This window comes from Paramormyrops kingsleyae, chromosome 4 (genome assembly GCF_048594095.1).
Source record: "Paramormyrops kingsleyae isolate MSU_618 chromosome 4, PKINGS_0.4, whole genome shotgun sequence".
NCBI classification, from domain to species: Eukaryota; Metazoa; Chordata; class Actinopteri; order Osteoglossiformes; family Mormyridae; genus Paramormyrops; species Paramormyrops kingsleyae.
The window spans coordinates 23,948,618-23,970,629 of record NC_132800.1 but is presented as its reverse complement, the minus strand read 5'-3'; the positions used below and the strand labels follow the sequence as shown (position 1 = coordinate 23,970,629).

General features: G+C 43.9%; 1 protein-coding gene across 18 annotated transcripts in view; it reads left to right on the top strand.

Annotated features, from left to right (window-relative positions):
• dtna (dystrobrevin, alpha) overlaps positions 1-20,478 on the top strand; it is an 87,261-nt gene extending 66,783 nt beyond the window's left edge. For 11 of the 18 annotated variants that reach the window (XM_072710909.1, XM_072710910.1, XM_072710912.1 and 8 more), the window contains 12 exons: positions 469-561; positions 1,584-1,671; positions 5,023-5,123; positions 6,063-6,176; positions 8,393-8,489; positions 9,201-9,221; positions 10,326-10,491; positions 11,870-11,959; positions 13,410-13,578; positions 14,619-14,748; positions 15,155-15,189; positions 16,402-20,478. In XM_072710909.1, the coding sequence (XP_072567010.1) occupies positions 469-561; positions 1,584-1,671; positions 5,023-5,123; positions 6,063-6,176; positions 8,393-8,489; positions 9,201-9,221; positions 10,326-10,491; positions 11,870-11,959; positions 13,410-13,578; positions 14,619-14,748; positions 15,155-15,172 (1,087 nt within the window). In that variant the 3' untranslated portion in view covers positions 15,173-15,189; positions 16,402-20,478. The remainder of the gene's footprint in view (positions 1-468; positions 562-1,583; positions 1,672-5,022; positions 5,124-6,062; positions 6,177-8,392; positions 8,490-9,200; positions 9,222-10,325; positions 10,492-11,869; positions 11,960-13,409; positions 13,579-14,618; positions 14,749-15,154; positions 15,190-16,401) is intronic. The other 7 variants (XM_072710911.1, XM_072710902.1, XM_072710913.1 and 4 more) reach the window with 4 other exon arrangements.
• Positions 20,479-22,012: the final 1,534 nt, after the last annotated feature.

Below are 22,012 nucleotides of genomic sequence, written 5' to 3'. Positions count from 1 at the left end.
TAGCCCATTTTGAAAGTCTTAACTCAATATCTGAAAGAATGTAATGGCTCTTGAGTAGTATTTGTTTGTATGGTTAAATATGTGTAGGTTGGCCGGAAGGTAATCCTGAGACACACATTCACCCCAGTGATCTTTTGCTAATCGGTGCTTACGTGGAGTTTAAAGTATGAAGAGTCCGTATTGCATGGTTACTCTCCTGCAGTTTTAGTGCTGGCTGTTCATTGCATTTCAGCAGAGGTGGCAATTTCAGGTCCAGAAAGTAAAAATCCAGACCATGATTTACTTTCAACCAACCAGTTGAGCATAAAGAGTCACAGTCACATAGTACTCAACTGGTTGGTTGAAAGTAAATCATGGTCTGCATTTTTGCTTTCTGGACCTGGAATTGCCACCTCTGCATTTCAGTGGCTTTCATGTTCCTTTCACTCCCGCTGACTTTTGTCTCCCTGAAACTTCACACCGTTGCAGGTTGTACTACAGTGTGGACGTTGCGGACAGACTCGCTGATGAACATGTTCTCATCGGCCTCTGTGTCAATCTGCTGCAGACCTACCCTGGGCGGTCAGTGTGCCTCTCCCGGCGGGAACGGCACCCAAAGCGGGGGTCGTCCGCATAAGAACCCCCCCCCCCCCCCGACCCCTCGCTGCACAGGAGTTCTGTCTAGGCCTGGCAGACCTGCATTTTGTGCACTTGTGCTCTGTTAGTCTAATGGCCAAAATGTGTACATGTAGTGGGAACGCAAGAACAGTCTGCTCAGAGAAATTGTCCTTCCTGTGTGCCGTGTTTGCCTGTCGTGTGTCATTCCCGTCTGTGACTCTTCGTGTACTTCTTGTGTCCCCCTGAGTCTTCTTGGGTGGTTTCTCTGAGCCTTCCATCCTTCTGTAGCTCGGATGCACTTCAGATATCCAGATGTTTGCCCAAGCATTCAGGAATCTTGAAGGGCGAGGTCGTGCGTGTAAAAAGTAGCGATTGATGTGCTAGGTGACGTGGCCGGTGTGCTGTGAGAGTCCACTGCGGACTGGAAGTGGTCGTGTCTGTACTGGGTTTGGATTTGTACCGCATGGACTGGCTATTTCCTGTGCTTTCTTTAGTGATAGTTGCCTGTTGTCTTTACAAACATGACGTCAAGGATCATTTTCAAGGTCTTTCAGACTCACAAGATTGAACTGCATGTAACTTTGTTAGGCTTTAATTACAAATGATTCCTTTCATGTTTGTGTGGATTCAGCTTGCTTTGGGTGTGTGGAACAGTATATTTCTGATTTGTTGTTGTATGGTAAAAATACATGCTCTGGAGCAATAGCCATCTCAGAAAATATGGGTATAAATGTATATTTTATAGCATAATCATGTCATTTTCATGTTGCAGTAGTCATTCTTTGTCAGCAAGGTGTTTTACAGATTAATTATTCTGCACAATATTTTCCAAATGTGATTACGTAAGATTATATAAGCAGTGTAATGACTTGGGAACATTTCAGTACTAAATCTCTGTGCTGCCTGACAGTGACCTCCAACGCCCCCTTCAGGTTACTGTGAGTTCAGCAGGCACCGAGTGACCTTCTTCCTTCCGCTTCCCGCAGCGTGCTGGAGTGTAGCGGTCGGCTGGACGAGGAGCACCGGCTCATCGCTCGCTACGCCGCCCGGCTGGCTGCCGATACCACGGCCGCGGTACGGCGACCCGTCTTGGCACCCAACCGCGCATAAACACACATGCAGCAGTCTTGTAGTTTTTGGGCCAACTTACACATAAAAATTAAAGTAATCAGCTAATCGTACGCAGTGATGTAGGAATCGGCTAAGTGTTGTGTGAGCCAACGGGAATAGAGGTTCGGATATTTGGCCAGATCCTGGGTAGGTCAGTCAGTGGGGTTCAGTCAGCCATCTGGGCTGGTTCAAAGGGTTTGCGTCACATGAATTGGTTGGATTGTAATGTCATATATTATTTTTTTGTTTTGGTGCTTTCTTTTGATCTCTGCATAGGTAGACTACCTTAAAGGCACTTTTGTACTTGTGGTCTACTGTAGACCAGTTGTAGGTCTACGTGGTTTTTAGAGATCTGACTTGCTTTAGTTTTTAAGTGACATTTATTGACTGCAGGAAATGTTTTGGATGGATAATAAACATGCTGTCAAAGGATATATTCAGAAGTGCAGCCATATTGGTGAACCTTCATAAATATGTCGCTGTCTACAGTAATCCAGGTTACAGAGCTTCCTCTGCCTTAGTTGAAAGATGATGTTTTTTAATTTTTTACACTGAGTTTGCTAAAAATACTGTAGATAGAGGATCATTAGGCTCATGTGACAGTGTACGGATTTGTGTCATCAGCACAGGAATGAAAATGATCATCCTGTAATGCCTCCTGCCAGAATAATATTTAGTTCTGTGTTCTGTGCCAGTCTACATTTAACCAACATCGATTTAACCAATGGAGATTAATGTATGTTCAGATTATTTTTCCACCTGCCTTCCAAACGGTTATCCTGGTCACGATTGGGGAGTGGGGGAGTGGGGGGGGGGGGGCTGGAGCCTATCCCAGGCAGCACAAGGCATAAGGTGGGGGTTCACTGCCAACCCATTGCAGGACAAACACTCACGCACAATCATACACTAAGGACAAATTGAGGTTTGTTGTATGATAGCATGTATTGAGGTTTGATGCGTTATTATAGCAGCCTTTGCAAGATAGGACTTGAGAAGGATCGGAGAGAATCAGCAAAGCATATTATCATAACGACGGTTTAGATTTAACAGCAGTAGGAATCTGAGTTGCAAAAGGCACATTCAGAATCCATATCGCAGTCAAAGGAGAGACAGAAATGTAGTGGCCCAACATGCCAAAATGCAAGCTGTACATACAGAAGATGCTGCATACATACGGCATGAGGTTCATTTATAAGGTTCATGATATATGGATTTACTGGAAATTCTAAACATACATATTGAAAGTGATTAATGTGCATAATAAAGATGCTAAATATAGTCACTGACAATGAATAATGTTCATAAAGATGTTAAATAAAAGTACCAAAAATGTGAGATACATGCTGCAGATTGTACAAGTAAACAAGTAACAGGCAACAGGCATGCAACCTAAGGATGTGTCATGATTGTCCAATAAGCTATGGACAGGAAGTTGAAATGTATCATCTGTGATACTGAACGCAGCCTTATTGTGAGAGAGCATAAACATTGTAGCAATTTACTCAAAATAAAACCCTTATTGAAATAACAGACATGCTATAGGTGTTATAAAAATTATATATTAAAATACATGTTTCGATATCAAGATTTTTAAAGGATTTTAAAAATCCTTTAATATAACTGGTTTAAATATAATTTTTTTTGTGTAATTTATATATTTAAGCAGTTCAATGTGAATGTGATCTAATGGAAAGAAATTAGGTTTCTACAGCATGAAAAAGTATCACATAGAGTACAGAGCAGCTAATTGAATGTTAAAGCTGGACATGTTTATATGTTAAAACAAACATTCAGTAATAATTTAAGAAACACAGTCCATATTAAACATCAACTTGGCAAATGCTAAGGTGCAGTTTTAGCCAGTGTCAGCATGCAGCTTTATAATACAAATCGTTACTGATGCTAGAAGCTGATTGGGCCTTAATTATCTTTTCATTGATTGATTTTATCTGTGCTTGAGTAGGACTGGTGCTTTCCCAAGCTGTACCCGAGCCATATTATGGCACCAATTCAATTCAGTTGTGAAGTCCAGCTTATTGCAAAAAGTCATCTTGTAGTTTATGGAAATAAACACCCTGTATATGGTGATGGACTCATTATGGAGTCGCTGTGTCACAGACAGCTCTCACCGCATTATGGAGTCGCTGTGTCACAGACAGCTCTCACCGCATTATGGAGTCGCTGTGTCACAGACAGCTCTCACCGCATTAGGGAGTCGCTCTGTCACAGACAGCTCTCACCGCATTAGGGAGTCGCTCTGTCACAGACAGCTCTCACCGCATTAGGGAGTCGCTCTGTCACAGACAGCTCTCACCTCATTAGGGAGTCGCTGTGTCAAAGACAGCTCTCACCTCATTAGGGAGTCACTGTGTCACAGACAGCTCTCACCGCATTAGGGAGTCGCTCTGTCACAGACAGCTCTCACCGCATTAGGGAGTCGCTGTGTCACAGACAGCTCTCACCGCATTAGGGAGTCACTGTGTCACAGACAGCTCTCACCTCATTATGGAGTCGCTGTGTCACAGACAGCTCTCACCGCATTAGGGAGTCACTGTGTCACAGACAGCTCTCACCTCATTAGGGAGTCGCTCTGTCACAGACAGCTCTCACCGCATTAGGGAGTCGCTGTGTCACAGACAGCTCTCACCGCATTAGGGAGTCGCTGTGTCACAGACAGCTCTCACCTCATTAGGGAGTCGCTCTGTCACAGACAGCTCTTACCTCACTGGGGAGCAAACATTATTTCAATAGCCGAATCATTGCTAATTATCCACATTGGAGCAAAAGTCGGGGAAACCAGGACAACCTGCTTTTAGCGGCAAGCTCTGTGTTTACAGTGGCTCTTCTCTGCTCTCTCTGCACCTCCTCCTTGCCTCTATGAAGAGGCTGATTAGACAGGATCCCTCCAGAAGATGTCACTCTCATGATAAATGCATGTCCATTTCCCTGCTTTTAGATAAGTGTCCCACAGAAGCCTTGGTATTGTCTGTGAGTCATTGATGGGTCCGTCATACATGTTCTGCAATGAGCAGTTAAGTAAAGTGAGAATACAGCTTTGAACAGTGTTGACCATAGTTAACCCATTTATGCTTTTGCTGCTGTTACTTTATCATATTATAGGGCGGATCATACATTTTCTTCCCAAACAAAAGTTTTACCAGCACTTATTTATTTATTTGCATAAATTAAGAATAGCATATACCATGGCAACGTTGAATCTTAGTTCTACTAATAAATGCATTTTCATTCTCTAAACGTGAAAATAATATCTTTAGGTACAAAGCCTGGTACTGAATCTTGTGTTTTGTGTCTTAGCCACCAGCTCAGCAGCAAAGAGCAGCATCAGACATCAATTTCTCCATGGACGTTAATAAGCAGCAGCGGCAACTTATAGCTGAGCTGGAGAACAAAAACAGGTGAGTGAGGTCATAGCCATGCTGGAGCAAAAAACAAGAGAACAAGGGAAGTTAAGTAAGCTGGTAATCAATGTATAGAAGGAAAATATGTTGGAGCTCATAGCTGAAGTAGAGAACATAGATAGGTGAGAGAGCTCCTAGATATCCTGGAGAACATGAACAGGTGAGAGAGCTCCTAGACATCCTGGAGAACATGAACAGGTGAGAGAGCTCCTAGACATCCTGGAGAAGGATTAGTGAGAAAGCAAAAGGCATGTTTTCATCGTTCCAGGTACCGTACTTTCAGTACTTTCCCTTTTCCATTGACTTTCGGTCAAGTATCTACCAAAAGTTCCAGTACCTAAAGTACCAAATTAACCGGAGTACCTTTCTGATACTTCGGTACTTTTGGTACTTTGCAAACGCTTTCTTTGTTGATTGGATATCCAAATAACCTGCCTGTAAACACGATACAACTGCCGTCTTCAACAAAAAAGTTACAAATTCAGAAAACAATGATAAACAAATTGATAATCATAATCATAATAAGAATGGGTGCCTGGACAAATGAGGAGACGCGAGCTTTAAGTGTGATCTGGTTGGAAGGACAGATACAAGAAGAGCAGATCCATGGGCAACATGTTTTTGGAAAATTTTGAAATATGTGATTTTGTGGTAATAAATGTTGGGGTATTTATAAAGCAAAAAAAAGTGCAACGTAAATTTCTCCACAGTGGAAAACCAGCACCTTGAAAAACAGCGTACTTTGGGTACTTTCTTGAAGTACCAAAAGAATGGAACCTGGTGCGGTGGACAAGTGCCCTTAAAGGCCCAGTCACTCCGCACCTCTTATTATAATACTAATATAATAATTAGAATTATTATACTATTTCCATAGTTAAATGTGTTAAAATTGGAAATGCCAGTGTAATTGTAGCTGTGTGTCTGTGTGTATTTCAGAGAGATCCTGCAGGAGATCCAGCGGCTGCGGCTAGAACATGAGCAGGCGTCCCAGCTGCCGCCTGACAAGGCCCAGCAGAATCCCACGCTGCTGGCTGAGCTGCGGCTGCTCAGGTACTGATGCGCACACAGACACACGCAGGCACGCCCTTACCTGGGCTGCAGACACACACGCAGGCACGCCCTTACCTGGGCTGCAGACACACGCAGGCACGCCCTTACCTGGGCTGCAGACACACACGCAGGCATATATAGAGGCACTGTCACATGCTCTCTCACACACACACTGTAATATATAGAGGCACTGTCACATGCTCTCTCACACACGCACTGTAATATATAGAGGCACTGTCACATGCTCTCTCACACACGCACTGTAATATATAGAGGCACTGTCACATGCTCTCTCACACACGCACTGTAATATATAGAGGCACTGTCACATGCTCTCTCACACACGCACTGTAATATATAGAGGCACTGTCACATGCTCTCTCACACACACACTGTAATATATAGAGGCACTGTCACATGCTCTCTCTCTCACACACACACTGTAATATATAAAGGCACTGTCACATGCTCTCTCACACACGCACTGTAATATATAGAGGCACTGTCACATGCTCTCTCACACACACACTGTAATATATAGAGGCACTGTCACATGCTCTCTCACACACACACTGTAATATATAGAGGCACTGTCACATGCTCTCTCACACACGCACTGTAATATATAGAGGCACTGTCACATGCTCTCTCACACACACACTGTAATATATAGAGGCACTGTCACATGCTCTCTCTCTCACACACACACTGTAATATATAAAGGCACTGTCACATGCTCTCTCACACACACACTGTAATATATAGAGGCACTGTCACATGCTCTCTCACACACACACTGTAATATATAGAGGCACTGTCACATGCTCTCTCACACACGCACTGTAATATATAGAGGCACTGTCACATGCTCTCTCACACACGCACTGTAATATATAGAGGCACTGTCACATGCTCTCTCACACACGCACTGTAATATATAGAGGCACTGTCACATGCTCTCTCACACACGCACTGTAATATATAGAGGCACTGTCACATGCTCTCTCACACACACACTGTAATATATAGAGGCACTGTCACATGCTCTCTCACACACACACTGTAATATATAGAGGCACTGTCACATGCTCTCTCACACACGCACTGTAATATATAGAGGCACTGTCACATGCTCTCTCTATCACACACGCACTGTAATATATAGAGGCACTGTCACATGCTCTCTCTATCACACACGCACTGTAATATATAGAGGCACTGTCACATGCTCTCTCTATCACACACACACTGTAATATATAGAGGCACTGTCACATGCTCTTTCACACACACACACATATAGAGGCACTGTCACATGCTCTCTCTCTCACACACACACACTGTAATATATAGAGGCACTGTCACATGCTCTCTCTCTCACACACACACTGTAATATATAAAGGCACTGTCACATGCTCTCTCACACACACACTGTAATATATAGAGGCACTGTCACATGCTCTCTCACACACACACTGTAATATATAGAGGCACTGTCACATGCTCTCTCACACACACACTGTAATATATAGAGGCACTGTCACATGCTCTCTCTCTCACACACACACTGTAATATATAGAGGTACTGTCACATGCTCTCTCACACACACACTGTAATATATAGAGGCACTGTCACATGCTCTCTCACACACACACTGTAATATATAGAGGCACTGTCACATGCTCTCTCTCTCACACACACACTGTAATATATAGAGGCACTGTCACATGCTCTCTCACACACACACTGTAATATATAGAGGCACTGCCACATGCTCTCTCACACACACACTGCCGTGCTGTGATGAGCAGATTAAAATAGCTGTTGTCTCAGGGCCAGAAGCTGCCTGGCTGCCTGTGTTGCTAAACATGGCTGCATTTTGCTCACATCCTGTGCCCCCCCCCCCACCCCCGCAGTACTCAGAGCATAGGTCCTGAAAGCTCTCTCCATAAATGTAATAAATGTATACACTTTTTCATTTTCTGTTTTTATATTATTGTTTTACTCATTACCACTTGATACTTGTTCACGGTTTGGTTTAAATATAGCTTCATTCACATGGTAGTTGCTTAAATTAGTTTCCCATCAACTTCTCATCTCTTGCATCAAAACAATGTAGCATTTAGTATGGGAATATGAGACTATACTCTAGTTACTGGTAAGAGCTGTGTGCTCCTTGGCATTTCGGGTAACACACTGGCGCCCCCTCCTGGCAGACAGCGGAAGGACGAGTTGGAGCAGAGGATGTCGGCCCTGCAGGAAAGCCGTAGGGAGCTGATGTTGCAGCTGGAGGGACTGATGAAGCTGCTTAAGGTAAATATCGCAGCCACCGCACACCCCTCTGCTATCACTCCCCCCCCCCCGGGATGAGCCGCTCAGTTCCGACCATAAACAGAAAGCTACTATGTAAATCAGCAATGTTAACTGTGATGCTCCTGTGATGCGCTGTGTGTTCTTCAGCGGCATTACTACCATAGCATTGTAGTACTCCGTTCCATAGTATGGTGAGTAACATAGAAGAGAAGGCCCCAGCAGAGCAGGTACCTTACAACCCCCCCACCCCCTCCACGCAGATTGGTGCTGAATTCCAGAGAGCCTGCGCTGGCCTTCATCAGCCGGGCCGCATTCCTCTCACTCTCCGTCATCCTGCCTACATTTTTACTGTGTGCGACTCATGGTCCGTCCCTTAGTATGGGACTATACGCTCTCCCATCTACTTTAGCGTCATAAACACTCGCAGTTCTGTAGGCAGTGCAGTCGGTGTGGCACCAATGAGCCCCTGTGCGGAAACCATTAAAAATCCGATTTCGAAAATGAGCTTCATTTAAAAAATCTGCCACTTTGGGCAGGACTTTGTTCACATTAAAATCTGGTCCTTGGGTCTTTGTTTCCTGCATTCTGTAAGTATGCCTTGCTTATTCTTACTTTAAATGGGGAAACTGCCTTCAGAGATGAGAAAATATCTCGTATCGTATTTTAGAAAAACAGCAAATCCGATTCCCCTGATGAACTTTTCTTCTACAGGAGGAAGAACTGAAGCACCATGTAAGTGTGTGAGCCTGTCCTAACCCCACACTAATGCTGGAGAGAACTGCAAATAATAATAATAATAATAGTAATAATAAAAATACTTTGATCATACTGCTGCTGGCCATTGCTTTATTAAACATAAGGTATTAACTGCAGTTGTCATTTAAAAAGTAGGGCTTAACTAAATATATCTAAAATCAGAAATCATGGTTACACTCAAAGAATCATTGATAATTGACCCATTCGCTCCTCGTGTGAGTATGTTTTTCCAAGAGCGAGTATTTTCCTTGATGCCATTCTGTCTTCTAGGTGAAACAATAAGGGAATATAAGGGAAACAGTGAGAAATTAAAATGAAATGCTTTTTATTTTATTCTTTCTTTTATTTCAGAATTTATATGTGACTATCAGAGATAAAGTGCATTTTCATAAGATGGTTTGTAAGTCCTATTTGTACAGCACAGGCCTACAGTGTTAAATTCTGGCACTTTTTGTAACCATTTTTTAGTATGAATAGAATAATCCCCACTGAATAAATATCACACAGACGACACCTCTGAGAGCTTCCCACTTATCCCTTGTTTTTTGTTTCCATAGCGAAACTCTGAAGCAAACAACTGGCATCTTTGTTTATGACAAAAAGCAGAGCTAATAAAGAAAATTATTATTTTTTTCCTTCTCCAAATGCCCTCCTTTGTTTGCTATCTAATTTTCAGAGCATTGTTTGTAAAGAAAATGTTTTATCACGTTTCATTATAGTGAAATTACTGGCACAGTACGTCCACTAACGTGAAATTGGGAAAGTGTTCTGCTTACATTCGGCATTTTGGGTTTTCGGGTTTGTCAGCCGCTTCGTTTAACTGTATAACCAGTTTAACAAATATTTATGGTTAACAAGCATACTCATCAGCTATGTATAACGTAGCAGTGGCTGCCGTTTCCCTTCGGCGCCGGGTGGGCATGGGCTCTCGCACTAACAGCATGACCCTGGATGAGTTTGGCGAGACGCTGATGACTGAAGCCTGCCACTGGACAGCAGGGCTCCCACACCGGAGGGGGTCCTGGCTGGAGTCGGTCCCAGTCCATGCTGACCGGCTGCCGCTCTCCTCCTCCCCTGCAGACTCAGGGCGCCGGCTCGCCCCGGTCCTCCCCCAGTCACACCATCAGCAGGCCTATCCCCATGCCGGTGCGCTCTGCCTCCACCTCCGCCTGCACCACGCCTACCCACACTCCTCAGGACTCGCTCAGCGGTGTGGGGGGGGATGTACAGGAGGCCTTTGCTCAGGGTAAGCCTCCGTGTCGAGCTGCTGCAGCGTTACGCCACTGCTATCCCTCTACCAGGACTGTCCGGTCCTGCTGCTGGAGATCTAACATCCTGCAGAGCTTAGGTGCAGCCCTAACTTAACACACATTGTAGGCCGTTAGTAGGTGTATCACTTAGTGTAACGTGCAGAAGAATGAGCAGCACTGCCAGTCGTAAAATGACTCCACTGTCCAAATCAAATTTGTAATACATACTGTAATATATTTATGATGGGCAGCTACAATAAGCAGATACGCTATCTGTTCTGTGCTATTTCGTTACGTAAAAAGAGACTTACTATACTGTATGATAAAATATTTCTTCACAGCTTTGGGGGCTGTCTTCATTCTCAGCTCCCATTGTTTACTACGGCACACATCTTGTGATTTCATAGTGCAATTCATGTCATATTTTTTGTGAAATTTAAGTGAAATCTCTTTTTATTATAACATGCTGTGATTATATATTCCGATTATTTGCTGCAGAGTACTGTGTGTAAATCACACGGCATTAACTGACTGTTGCCTTTTCCTGTGCTTGGTTCTTTTCCCTTTCTTTGTCGGGTCACTGGTAAAGTTGCCAAAAAATATGCATTTGTTTTGGATTTTTTTCTTATTGTATCCAGCAAAACTTCCACCTCATTCTCGGTGAGGTTCCATTTTTTCCCCCATACTTATTTTAATATTTGTTTTTACTTTATTTTTTAATAGCATATAAAATTACACAATCACAATACAAGTGTATAGCACAAAATACATTACAAACAGGAATATGTAGATAGGGTTATGTGTCTCTTCACAGTTTTCAGTCCTGCAACACGTTCGACGTGTTACGCAGTAGATATATGCCTACATATGGCTCATTGAGGGTGTTTATTTATTTTAATTAATCTTGCCATGCACGTTCAGTCACGTTTAGAATGTGTGAAATTTATCAACGTTCACTTCGTATGGCTGTTCGTACACACGAGTGGTAAATACTAGTGTATGCACACGAATAGGACCTGCCCTATGTACACTCTGATAAACGAGATCCCAGGATTTAATAAGAGTACTAGACTCAAGATTCGGGTTTATATGAGTCTGGTCCAGGAGTAGATCTGACTGCCATGAAAGCTTGGTGATAGCTATGTTCATTAACTAAATTCTCATGCTACTCTACACATGGTTCAGTAAGTCATATCATGTGGGATTTATGCTTTTTCTGACGTTTTTTTTTGGTACCAGCTAAACAAAGTGCTCTGTAAGTGCCCTAGCCTGCAGTGTCAACCTGTGACCCACCACAGCACTGCCTGACTTGAGATCCAATGTCTGGATCCCTCTGTGTTTGACGATCACTTGAACGCTGTCTGTAATCCTCAGGCGCCAGGAGGAATTTGAGGAATGATCTACTGGTGGCAGCTGATTCGATCACGAACACAATGTCATCGCTGGTCAAGGAGCTCAACTCAGGTGAGCAGACCCACAACAATGCACAGCTGACCTTTACATGGTAGAAATATGAATCCGTGTCGATTAGGAATGAAAGGCCAGGGGCCTGTGCACCTCTCAGTATTACATCTTTGTTTATGACACTTGTTTACACCAGTGTAACACACCTCTCAGTATTACACACCTGCCAATGTTAGACGTACACCAGTGTAACACACCTCTCAGTATTACACACCTGCCGATGTTAGACGTACACCAGTGTAACACACCTCTCAGTATTACACACCTGCCGATGTTAGACGTACACCAGTGTAACACACCTCTCAGTATTACACACCTGCCGATGTTACACCTACACCAGTGTAACACACCTCTCAGTATTACACACCTGCCGATGTTAGACATACACCAGTGTAACACACCTCTCAGTATTACACACCTGCCGATGTTAGACGTACACCAGTGTAACACACCTCTCAGTATTACACACCTGCCGATGTTAGACGTACACCAGTGTAACACACCTCTCAGTATTACACACCTGCCGATGTTAGACGTACACCAGTGTAACACACCTCTCAGTATTACACACCTGCCGATGTTACACCTACACCAGTGTAACACACCTCTCAGTATTAAACACCTGCCGATGTTACACCTACACCAGTGTAACACACCTCTCAGTATTACACACCTGCCGATGTTAGACATACACCAGTGTAACACACCTCTCAGTATTACACACCTGCCGATGTTAGACATACACCAGTGTAACACACCTCTCAGTATTACACACCTGCCGATGTTACACCTACACCAGTGTAACACACCTCTCAGTATTAAACACCTGCCGATGTTACACCTACACCAGTGTAACACACCTCTCAGTATTACACACCTGCCGATGTTAGACATACACCAGTGTAACACACCTATCGGTATTACACACCTGCCAATGTTAGACGTACACCAGTGTAACACCCCTCTCAGTATTACACACCTGCCGATGTTAGACGTACACCAGTGTAACAAGCCTCTCAGTATTACACACCTGCCGATGTTACACCTACACCAGTGTAACAAGCCTCTCAGTATTACACACCTGTCAGTATTACACACCTGTCAGTATTACACACTTGCACAGTGTTTATCATTGACACACACACACATCAGTATAACACTGCAAAGAGTATGACTTGAGTATCCCAATATCCGTGTACAAATGAGTCCTTCCAGTAAGTGGAGGGGCAGTGGGGATTACCTTAGTGGATTAACACGGATGTTTGCGCCTCACTGGAGAGAAACCAAAGCTGCAGGGAGACACACATCGCAGCACCGAGTACAAGCTGGAAAAAAAACAAGGCCATTAAATCTTTTTTATCTTTGTGTATTAAGTGGGATTTAGAGCTCCTCTAATGTGACTCTAGGATTTAGGAGAATGGTCAGGTGATGTTATTTCCTGTCTCCACAGAAGCTGGCAGTGAAACAGAAAGCAATGTGGACTCCGACTTTGGCCGTGCCCAGTTTGATGACTTGGTGCCCTCGCCTACGTCAGAGAAGGCCTTCCTGGCTCAGATCCATGCCAGGAAGCCTGGCTACCACCAGGGCATCGGTGCTCCAGGGGCTCTCCCCGCTGACATGTAACTTTCCCCGCCTCCAGCCCAGCTGGCCTCTGCCCTTGGGTGGCAGTCAGGCAGTCTGTGTGGTGGACGCTCTTTACCTGTCTGCCAGCGTTACTCTGCCCTTGGGTGGCATTCAGGCAGTCTGTGTGGTGGACGCTCTTTACCTGTCTGCCAGCGTTACTCTGCCCTTGGGTGGCAGTCAGGCAGTCTGTGTGGTGGACGCTCTTGACCTGTCTGCCAGCGTTACTCTGCCATAGGATGGCAGTCAGGCAGTCTGTGTGGTGGACGCTCTTTACCTGTCTGCCAGCGTTACTCTGCCATAGGATAGCATTCAGGCAGTCTGTGTGGTGGACGCTCGTTACCTGTCTGCCAGCGTTACTCTGCCCTTGGGTGGCAGTCAGGCAGTCTGTGTGGTGGACGCTCTTTACCTGTCTGCCAGCGTTACTCTGCCCTTGGGTGGCAGTCAGGCAGTCTGTGAGGTGGACGCTCTTGACCTGTCTGCCAGCGTTACTCTGCCCTTGGGTGGCATTCAGGCTGTCTGTGTGGTGGACGCTCTTTACCTGTCTGCCAGCGTTACTCTGCCCTTGGGTGGCATTCAGGCAGTCTGTGTGGTGGACACTCTTTACCTGTCTGCCAGCGTTACTCTGCCCTTGGGTGGCATTCAGGCAGTCTGTGTGGTGGACGCTCTTCACCTGTCTGCCAGCAGGCTTCTCATTTTTCTTGTTCATTATGCTCTGCACACCCAGCAGATCTAGAATAGCCACTAATATTAATGAATTTCTTTCATATTACTCATTCAGTCTATAGATTATTTTCCTTCCAAGTGATTATAATGTTTATCAGTCTGATACTGATTCTGTCCAGAGGAACATTCCTATATTCTATACTTTTACTGACTGTTATTTTCTCATAGTCCCTACAGTGACTAATTACACTGTATATTGGCCACGTTCCCTCTTATTCACACACTGTAGCGTGTTGAGGCCTGGGAAATTTTCCACCATGGCTGAAGTGGACCTCAGTCCACTCACTGCTTCATGTCTTTGCTTTTCGAGCAGTACGGACAATGCAGACTCCTTCGTGCGGGCGGATGATGAGACCTACGAGAACGACTCGGTGCGGCAGCTTGAGAACGAGCTGAAAATGGAGGAGTTCCTCAAACAGAACCAGCAGGACAAGGCTTACATGGTGCGTCATGGAACGGGCCCCAAAGAAAGCACCATCCCTTTAAGAAAATCGACCAGCCAGTTACAAACAAGCACCGTCCCTTTAAGAATATCACCCAACCAGGAGTAGTACTTCTGTTGCGCGTACCTAGTTCAGGTTTAGTCCTAAATTCAGTTCTAACCTCATACAGAAAAGAACTAGTAATTATAGCTTCTTGTTCTTAATTTGATGTAATTCCCAGGGCTTTATTAAGCACTATGTGTTTTATTAATTTAATTTAATCCAACATGAGTCATCTCTCATCTCATAGAAAACCAATTCTTCTATTACCTTCCACTCTACTGTACCTCAGTATTTATACTATTTATCTCCCTAAGCTTTGTATGCTTGTATTTTATGGTTCATTCTTTTTTCTCTCCTTCCCCAGGTGTCATTGCAGGAATGAACATATTGTATAAATAAGTAAGTCTATCTCTACTGCTTGTAACGTCCTCACTCTCTCTGCTGTTTATAGCTTCCTCACTGTTGCTACTGTCTATAGCCGCCTATCTGTCTCTTATGTCTGTAACTGCCTCACTGTCCCTCCTGTCTGTCGGTGCCTCACTGTCCCTCCTGTCTGTCGGTGCCTCACTGTCCCTTCTGTCTGTAGCTACCTCACTGTCCCTCCTGTCTGTAGCTGCCTCGCTGTCCCTCCTGTCTGTCGGTGCCTCACTGTCCCTCCTATCTGTCGGTGCCTCACTGTCCCTCCTGTCTGTAGCTACCTCACTGTCCCTCCTATCTGTCTCTTATGTCTGTAGCTGCCTCACTGTCCCTCCTGTCTGTCGGTGCCTCTCTGTCCCTCCTGTCTGTAGCTACCTCACTGTCCCTCCTGTCTGTAGCTACCTCACTGTCCCTCCTGTCTGTCGGTGCCTCTCTGTCCCTCCTGTCTGTAGCTACCTCACTGTCCCTCCTGTCTGTAGCTACCTCACTGTCCCTCCTGTCTGTAGCTACCTCACTGTCCCTCCTGTCTGTCGGTGCCTCGCTGTCCCTCCTGTCTGTAACTGCCTCACTCTCCCTCCTGCCTGTAGCTACCTCACTCTCTCTCCTGTCTGTAACTGCCTCGCTGTCCCTCCTGTTTGTAGCTGCCTCACTGTCCCTCCTGTCTGTAACTGCCTCACTCTCCCTCCTGCCTGTAGCTACCTCACTCTCTCTCCTGTCTGTAACTGCCTCGCTGTCCCTCCTGTTTGTAGCTGCCTCGCTGTCCCTCCTGTCTGTAACTGCCTCACTCTCCCTCCTGCCTGTAGCTACCTCACTCTCTCTCCTGTCTGTAACTGCCTCGCTGTCCCTCCTGTTTGTAGCTGCCTCGCTGTCCCTCCTGTCTGTAACTGCCTCACTCTCCCTCCTGCCTGTAGCTACCTCACTCTCTCTCCTGTCTGTAACAGCCTCACTCTCTCACACTCTTGCTCTCTCTCACTCCCACGATCTCCCTCACTTAACTACTGCTCCAAAGGAAAACGTGAACAGTTTGTATTTTAACCAGAGTGAAGATGCCAGTTTAAAAATATTAAATCAATTTTGCAGGTTCCCGCGGTAGGTTTTGTAGCCACAGATAGGAGGCTTTTTCAGAACAGGGTATATGCATGTATTCTCGATTCAGCCAGAAAGGAAACTACCAACAGAATGACTTCTCCTCAGGTGAGCTCCGGCGCGACAGACAAAGCGAGCTCCGCAAGGACCGACAACAACGCCAGCTCCACCCACACCGGGAGGAGGGGCCTCTGGTCCAATCAGAGCAGAGGCAGAACACGGGGCGACCACTGACGACACGGCCTTGCAACAATGCCCACAATTAGTGTCCCAGGACGGCTTCCAAAAGATTGTAGTTAGTCACGTGTTTCGAATGAGCAAACTAAAATGCATTTATTTCTTTTTTTTTGTGTCTGCAGTGTCATTCATAAGCACTATAAGGATTTTAGAGTTTGGCCGAGGCTTGGATTCCCAGCGTTAGTTTCTGACCTTATCACTCATTAACTGTCACTTACGTAACTACAGACATATTTTCCATATACATTGTGTGACTAATGCTTGGTTTATATTTCCGTTAATGCTGTCATGATTTGGTTATATAAACTTTTTTAGCAGAGAAAAAATGCCACTTTTCAGACACATACTTCCACTCAAAGACATTCAGAAGCAGCCACCGGACTATGCGTTGTACTACTGAATGTGCACTTTCCGTTGAGAGCTTTTGGTTTTGCACCTAAGATAGATAGAGCTGTAATTAAAGACCTGACTTGAATTCAAAATGAAAAATCAGTTTTTAATCAAAATATCGCAGCCATATTGTTTATGTAAATACATATATACATATATTTTTGCCTGATATTTCCAACATCAAACTAGTGACACTGCTAAATAAATCCGTAAATTATTTATGTAAAGAGTTAGTTTTTAATCCACGACATATCAAAATTAAAACTGTGAACCAATTGAGGGATTTTCAACAACAAAGCTGTCTACAAATGCCACAGGTGCCATACAGATCTGATTTGTACGAGATGTCTCTGTTTATTTCCCATTGTGTTTTATGGATTAATGCGTTTTATTTTCATGGTCAAAGCATGTGTTGTAAAAGAGTTCTGTTTTTAGCCACGTGGCCTCCGGGTGTGTATTGAGTAGATTAAAGTGAGTTTTCTGAGGATTTTTCATTATTGTTTTCTTTGATTTTGAATTTCACTGCGTGTGTGCTGACAGTGGGTTCTGGTGAAGCTTCAGCAAGGCAGGGCAGGAGAGCACGGGGCGGGGGTGGTGGAGGGGGGCGAGCTGAGCGCCTCCGGCGTGACACGTCGTCCGTTCAGTACGCACTGCGCCAGTGGCAGGTGAAGACCAGTTAGTTATGTCAGGTGATCTGTGTGTCACTGCATGATTTTAGGAGGCCAGTGTTAAAGGTGTGGTGAAGCACAACATCCCCTGGTGAAGCTGGTGTCCAGTGTTGTCACATAAACACCAGTGCTGATTCTCGCTCTGTAACAGCACATCGAATCACCTTTATTATGTAAAATATAAAATACGCCCTAACCTTTATCAGCCCTAAAACAATAATCTTTATATCTTAAATACAGTTTTTAATTTTTTTTTTAGTCTTTATAGAGTCGTTATGAGCATGGTGAAATGTTTTGAATGTTGCCGGGATAAACTGAAGATGTTTGGCTTCAGATTCAGTTTTTACTTTCTTTACGCATCCAGAGCTTTAGTGTTGCGTGTTTCACACTGTGTGTGTTAAATGGGTTATATTCTCACCATAAAAAAACAGTCTGATGGCACTGATGTTAAACACTGATGGGAAAGAGATCCTGCGATTTCATTTCCCCTTTTCGGAGGATTTGTAATGGCAGTAATGCAAACACTTACCAATAGAGGGCGCTGAGTTTGTCAGGTTGGACGTCTATCATAGACGTCTGTAGGCCATGTGATTGATTTAAGTATCTGACTACAATCCACGGTCAATTTGTTTCTCTTTGTTTGTTATATGTTTTTCTGTCTGAAATTCCTGTCTGCCGTTTACTTGGCCAGAAAATAATGTGCCTGTAAAACTGTGTAATTCTGCAAATGTAATATGTCCAAAATTAAGATAAAATGTCCATATTATATAAATAAGTAGCACATCTTTGTTTTTAGTTCATAATACGTTGTGCAAATCAATTTGCATGACCTATGCGGTTCTATCCATTTGTACAGAAGGATATTTAGTGATGTAATTCAGGTAAAGTATGTTTCTGAAAGTTAGATTAGCAGGGCCGTCCTGGGACTACAACTAGTGAACCCAGTTTCTTAACCACTATGCCATCTGCGGCCATTCCCCATCACAGATATTCTGCAATCGTTTGAGCAGGCCTAATCCGCAAGTCACCGTGTGATATTACAGCAGAACTTGTGGCTGCAGGATGGACTGACCGATCGTTGTGCTCTTTCGCATTTCAGCCTTAAAAACACCGGTGCAGGAGAAGCGGTAATGAACCTTAGAGCTACAGATGTGACTCAGGACAAAGAACCTTGTACACAGGTCACTCAAGCCCCACATCGCTACCCAAGGTGTCCAGTGGTCTCACTATGGATCCAGTGCATCCAGTTGCCAAAGCTGCATTTGAGTGGCAGTGCTCTAGGTTGTGTCAGCTGAAAGTTAGAACCGCAGTTAAACACTGGGGGGTGAAATAAGCTTTTTTCAGTGCAGGATAATCAAATTATATTATATACTGTAATGTTTCTGGTGCAACAGCCACAATATTGAGGTTTGAAAGGATTGCCGTTTGAATACAGTCTCCATCGCAGACTTCCATTCACCCCTCCATCCATTTCCTATTTGCTTTGCCTGGTCAGCATCACCAGGAGGCCAAATCCCAGGTGGCATTAGGGCACAAGGCTGGGATACAGCCTGGACGGGATGCCAGTCCATCCCGAGACATCCCCCACAAAGATGATTTTTTTTTTTTTAACCCACGAATCACAGCACAAGTAGGTTGATGTTCATCCGGAAGTGTCCGGCCTGTGAGGGGGGGTTATGCCGCTGTCTGTACCATCGCTGACGTTTCTGTCGTACAGTTCCAGCTTACGTTCTACTGTGCTATAGAAAGTAACAGCACAGAAATCACACAAAAGGTCTGCAACCTTTCGGACGTTTTTAAGTTCAACCTTTTATGGAAGCTTTGCCAAATACAAGTGTAGTTAAACCATATGACCTCTTTCAAATTATGTTGTTTTCCCTAAAATTAAAACCTTAAATAATAATCTTTTTTTTATTTTGATGCTAGTACTTTTTTTATGCTTGTCCTGCTGTTTATGACTTTTGCATCACTCCAAACATATTTTTCCCCGGAAAGCTGTTTTCATTTTATTTTATTTATTTATTTATTTTTTTGAATGAAGAAAATGCTTTATGCTTTAATAGTTGTACAAAATAATTATTTATGTGACAATTTAGGTTTGTTTGCCGTGAATGAAATTAATAGAGCGGGAGGCCCAAATGTGACGGGTTACGGAATTATTCAAATGAACATTTCAGTCACTTTTAGATACTTGAGCAATGATTGTATGCTGTCAATGTTCAGATCACTTTAGTATGTAGAGATGTTACCCACGTTAAGAACCTTTGTTTCTGTTGAGAAATTTCATGTATTTTCTTATTGCATGGTTAAAGCCCAATTCTGTTCAACTGAAGCACAGGTGTGTTCCTTCTTTCCAGGGATTGTAGCACCCCCTGGTGGTGACAAAGGGTAAACAGATCGTACAAGGCCAGGTGGAGGTTATCCCCCAATTTATTTGGCCTTCTGACAGGATTTGTTCCCCAGATCACAAGGCGTATTTTCAGTGTTTTCCAATTTATACTGATCACAGTGTTACTTTGTAAATAATGTAACAGTTATTAAAGATTAAATACAAACTGATTTAAAATTCTTGGTGTGGCTGATGCAGAGCTGCACGTACAGAAAGACACACCCCATGTTATGGGCACTGTATTTTGAACCAAAAATGTAAAAATGGTCCAGCTGTCAAAATTTATCTGTAAAAAAAAAAAAAAAAAAAGCTACTGTACTTCATACCTTCAGAGGTAATGTACTAAAACGAAATCTCCAAATAAACTCTTCTTTTTCTGTCTTTCATTGGTATTGTAATAGAACTACTGATGTCTGTTTTGTATTGTTGTATTTTTTTTGTCTGTGTTTGAAATAATGGGGACATGTTACATTTTGAAGTGATTAAAATATTTAACCGTGAGTCTTCTCGATGGATCTTTTCTGTGAAGCCCGTTCAGCTGCACGAGACCTCAGATGCTCCGGGATGATGAGGGAGTTGAGTGAAGCTCCACGGCTCTGTGACGATGTTGGTGTGAGAGGCTCTCCGTGGCCTGACTCAGACTGGCTCCACGTAGCCATGGAGGAAAAGTGCCCCTAGCTGCAGGCCTACTGTTACTCCCGCTTAACACCAAAGCATCTCGAGCAGGGTACTCCCAGGTGAAGGAATGACGCGATGCTCTTACTGAAAAAGCTCCATCCTCTTTCTACCGCTGTGTCTGTGGTTGTTAGCCCTTTGGAATCCCAAATCTACACCCTTTTTGTTATATAATTCCAACCATCAGGTACCTGAAGACCTTTAGTCGTCTTCTGATTGGTTCACTACAAAATTTCATTTTAATAGTCATTTAATTGACTGCATAACTACGTCAGCTGATTTTCATAATTGGGGACTGGCTAGCATGTGATAAAATTAGCTAGCTGCTTCGTTATCATGACACTGATGAATTTAATAGACTGTGTATGGCTTAATGTCTCACTATTGCCCGAGGACCCCACGTCATAAGTGGAAGCAGCAGTGCAACCTCAAAGATGACTCCTTCTGCCTGATCATAAATTGGGATTTCTGATATTTTGTCTGACACTGCATTCCCAGGTTACAAAATGCCACATATCTACCATCTTTTCATCATTTATACACAATAATCTACTTAAGATTTTGTTTTCCAGTTTAATACCTCTTGGCTTGGAGCATTTGACTGCTACTGGAGAGTAAATGATATCTGAGGAAGGTAATGTAATTTGGGGAGAACTTCAGCAGACTGTAAGTGCCCCCCACCTTCAGCTTGTAGTGGGGGGGGGGGATGTTTTTACACTTATAATTGCTCAGGCAGAGAAGCCAGACAAAGATGTTCTCCAAGCAGGCAGTATTCAAAGTGCGTTTGTACAGATCACCATGTAACTAAAGACACCATATTTTACATGCATTAAACTGAACTGACATGACTTCAGGCTGCTGAACTCTGAAACTCTTCTATAAAACCTGACAAGTATGTACGACTCCAACCAACTTATCTACGCAGCTGGAGTATTACGTTACTCTGATTGTGGCAGAGCCAGGGTACTTCCTGCGTCTCAGACATGGCCTTACTATGCCTTATTCCAGCTGGAGTATTAAATTTCTCTGATTATAGCAGAGGCAGAGCATTTCCTGCGTCTCAGACATGGCCTTACTATGGCTTGTTCCAGCTGGAGTATTATGTTATTCTGACTGGAGTAGAGGCAGAGCATTTCCTGCGTCTCAGACATGGCCTTACTATGGCTTGTTCCAGCTGGAGTATTATGTTATTCTGACTGGAGTAGAGGCAGAGCATTTCCTGCGTCTCAGACATGGCCTTACTATGGCTTGTTCCAGCTGGAGTATTATGTTATTCTGACTGGAGTAGAGGCAGAGCATTTCCAGTGTCTCAGACATGGCCTTACTACAATTTGTTCCAGCTGACAATATTTGTTAACCC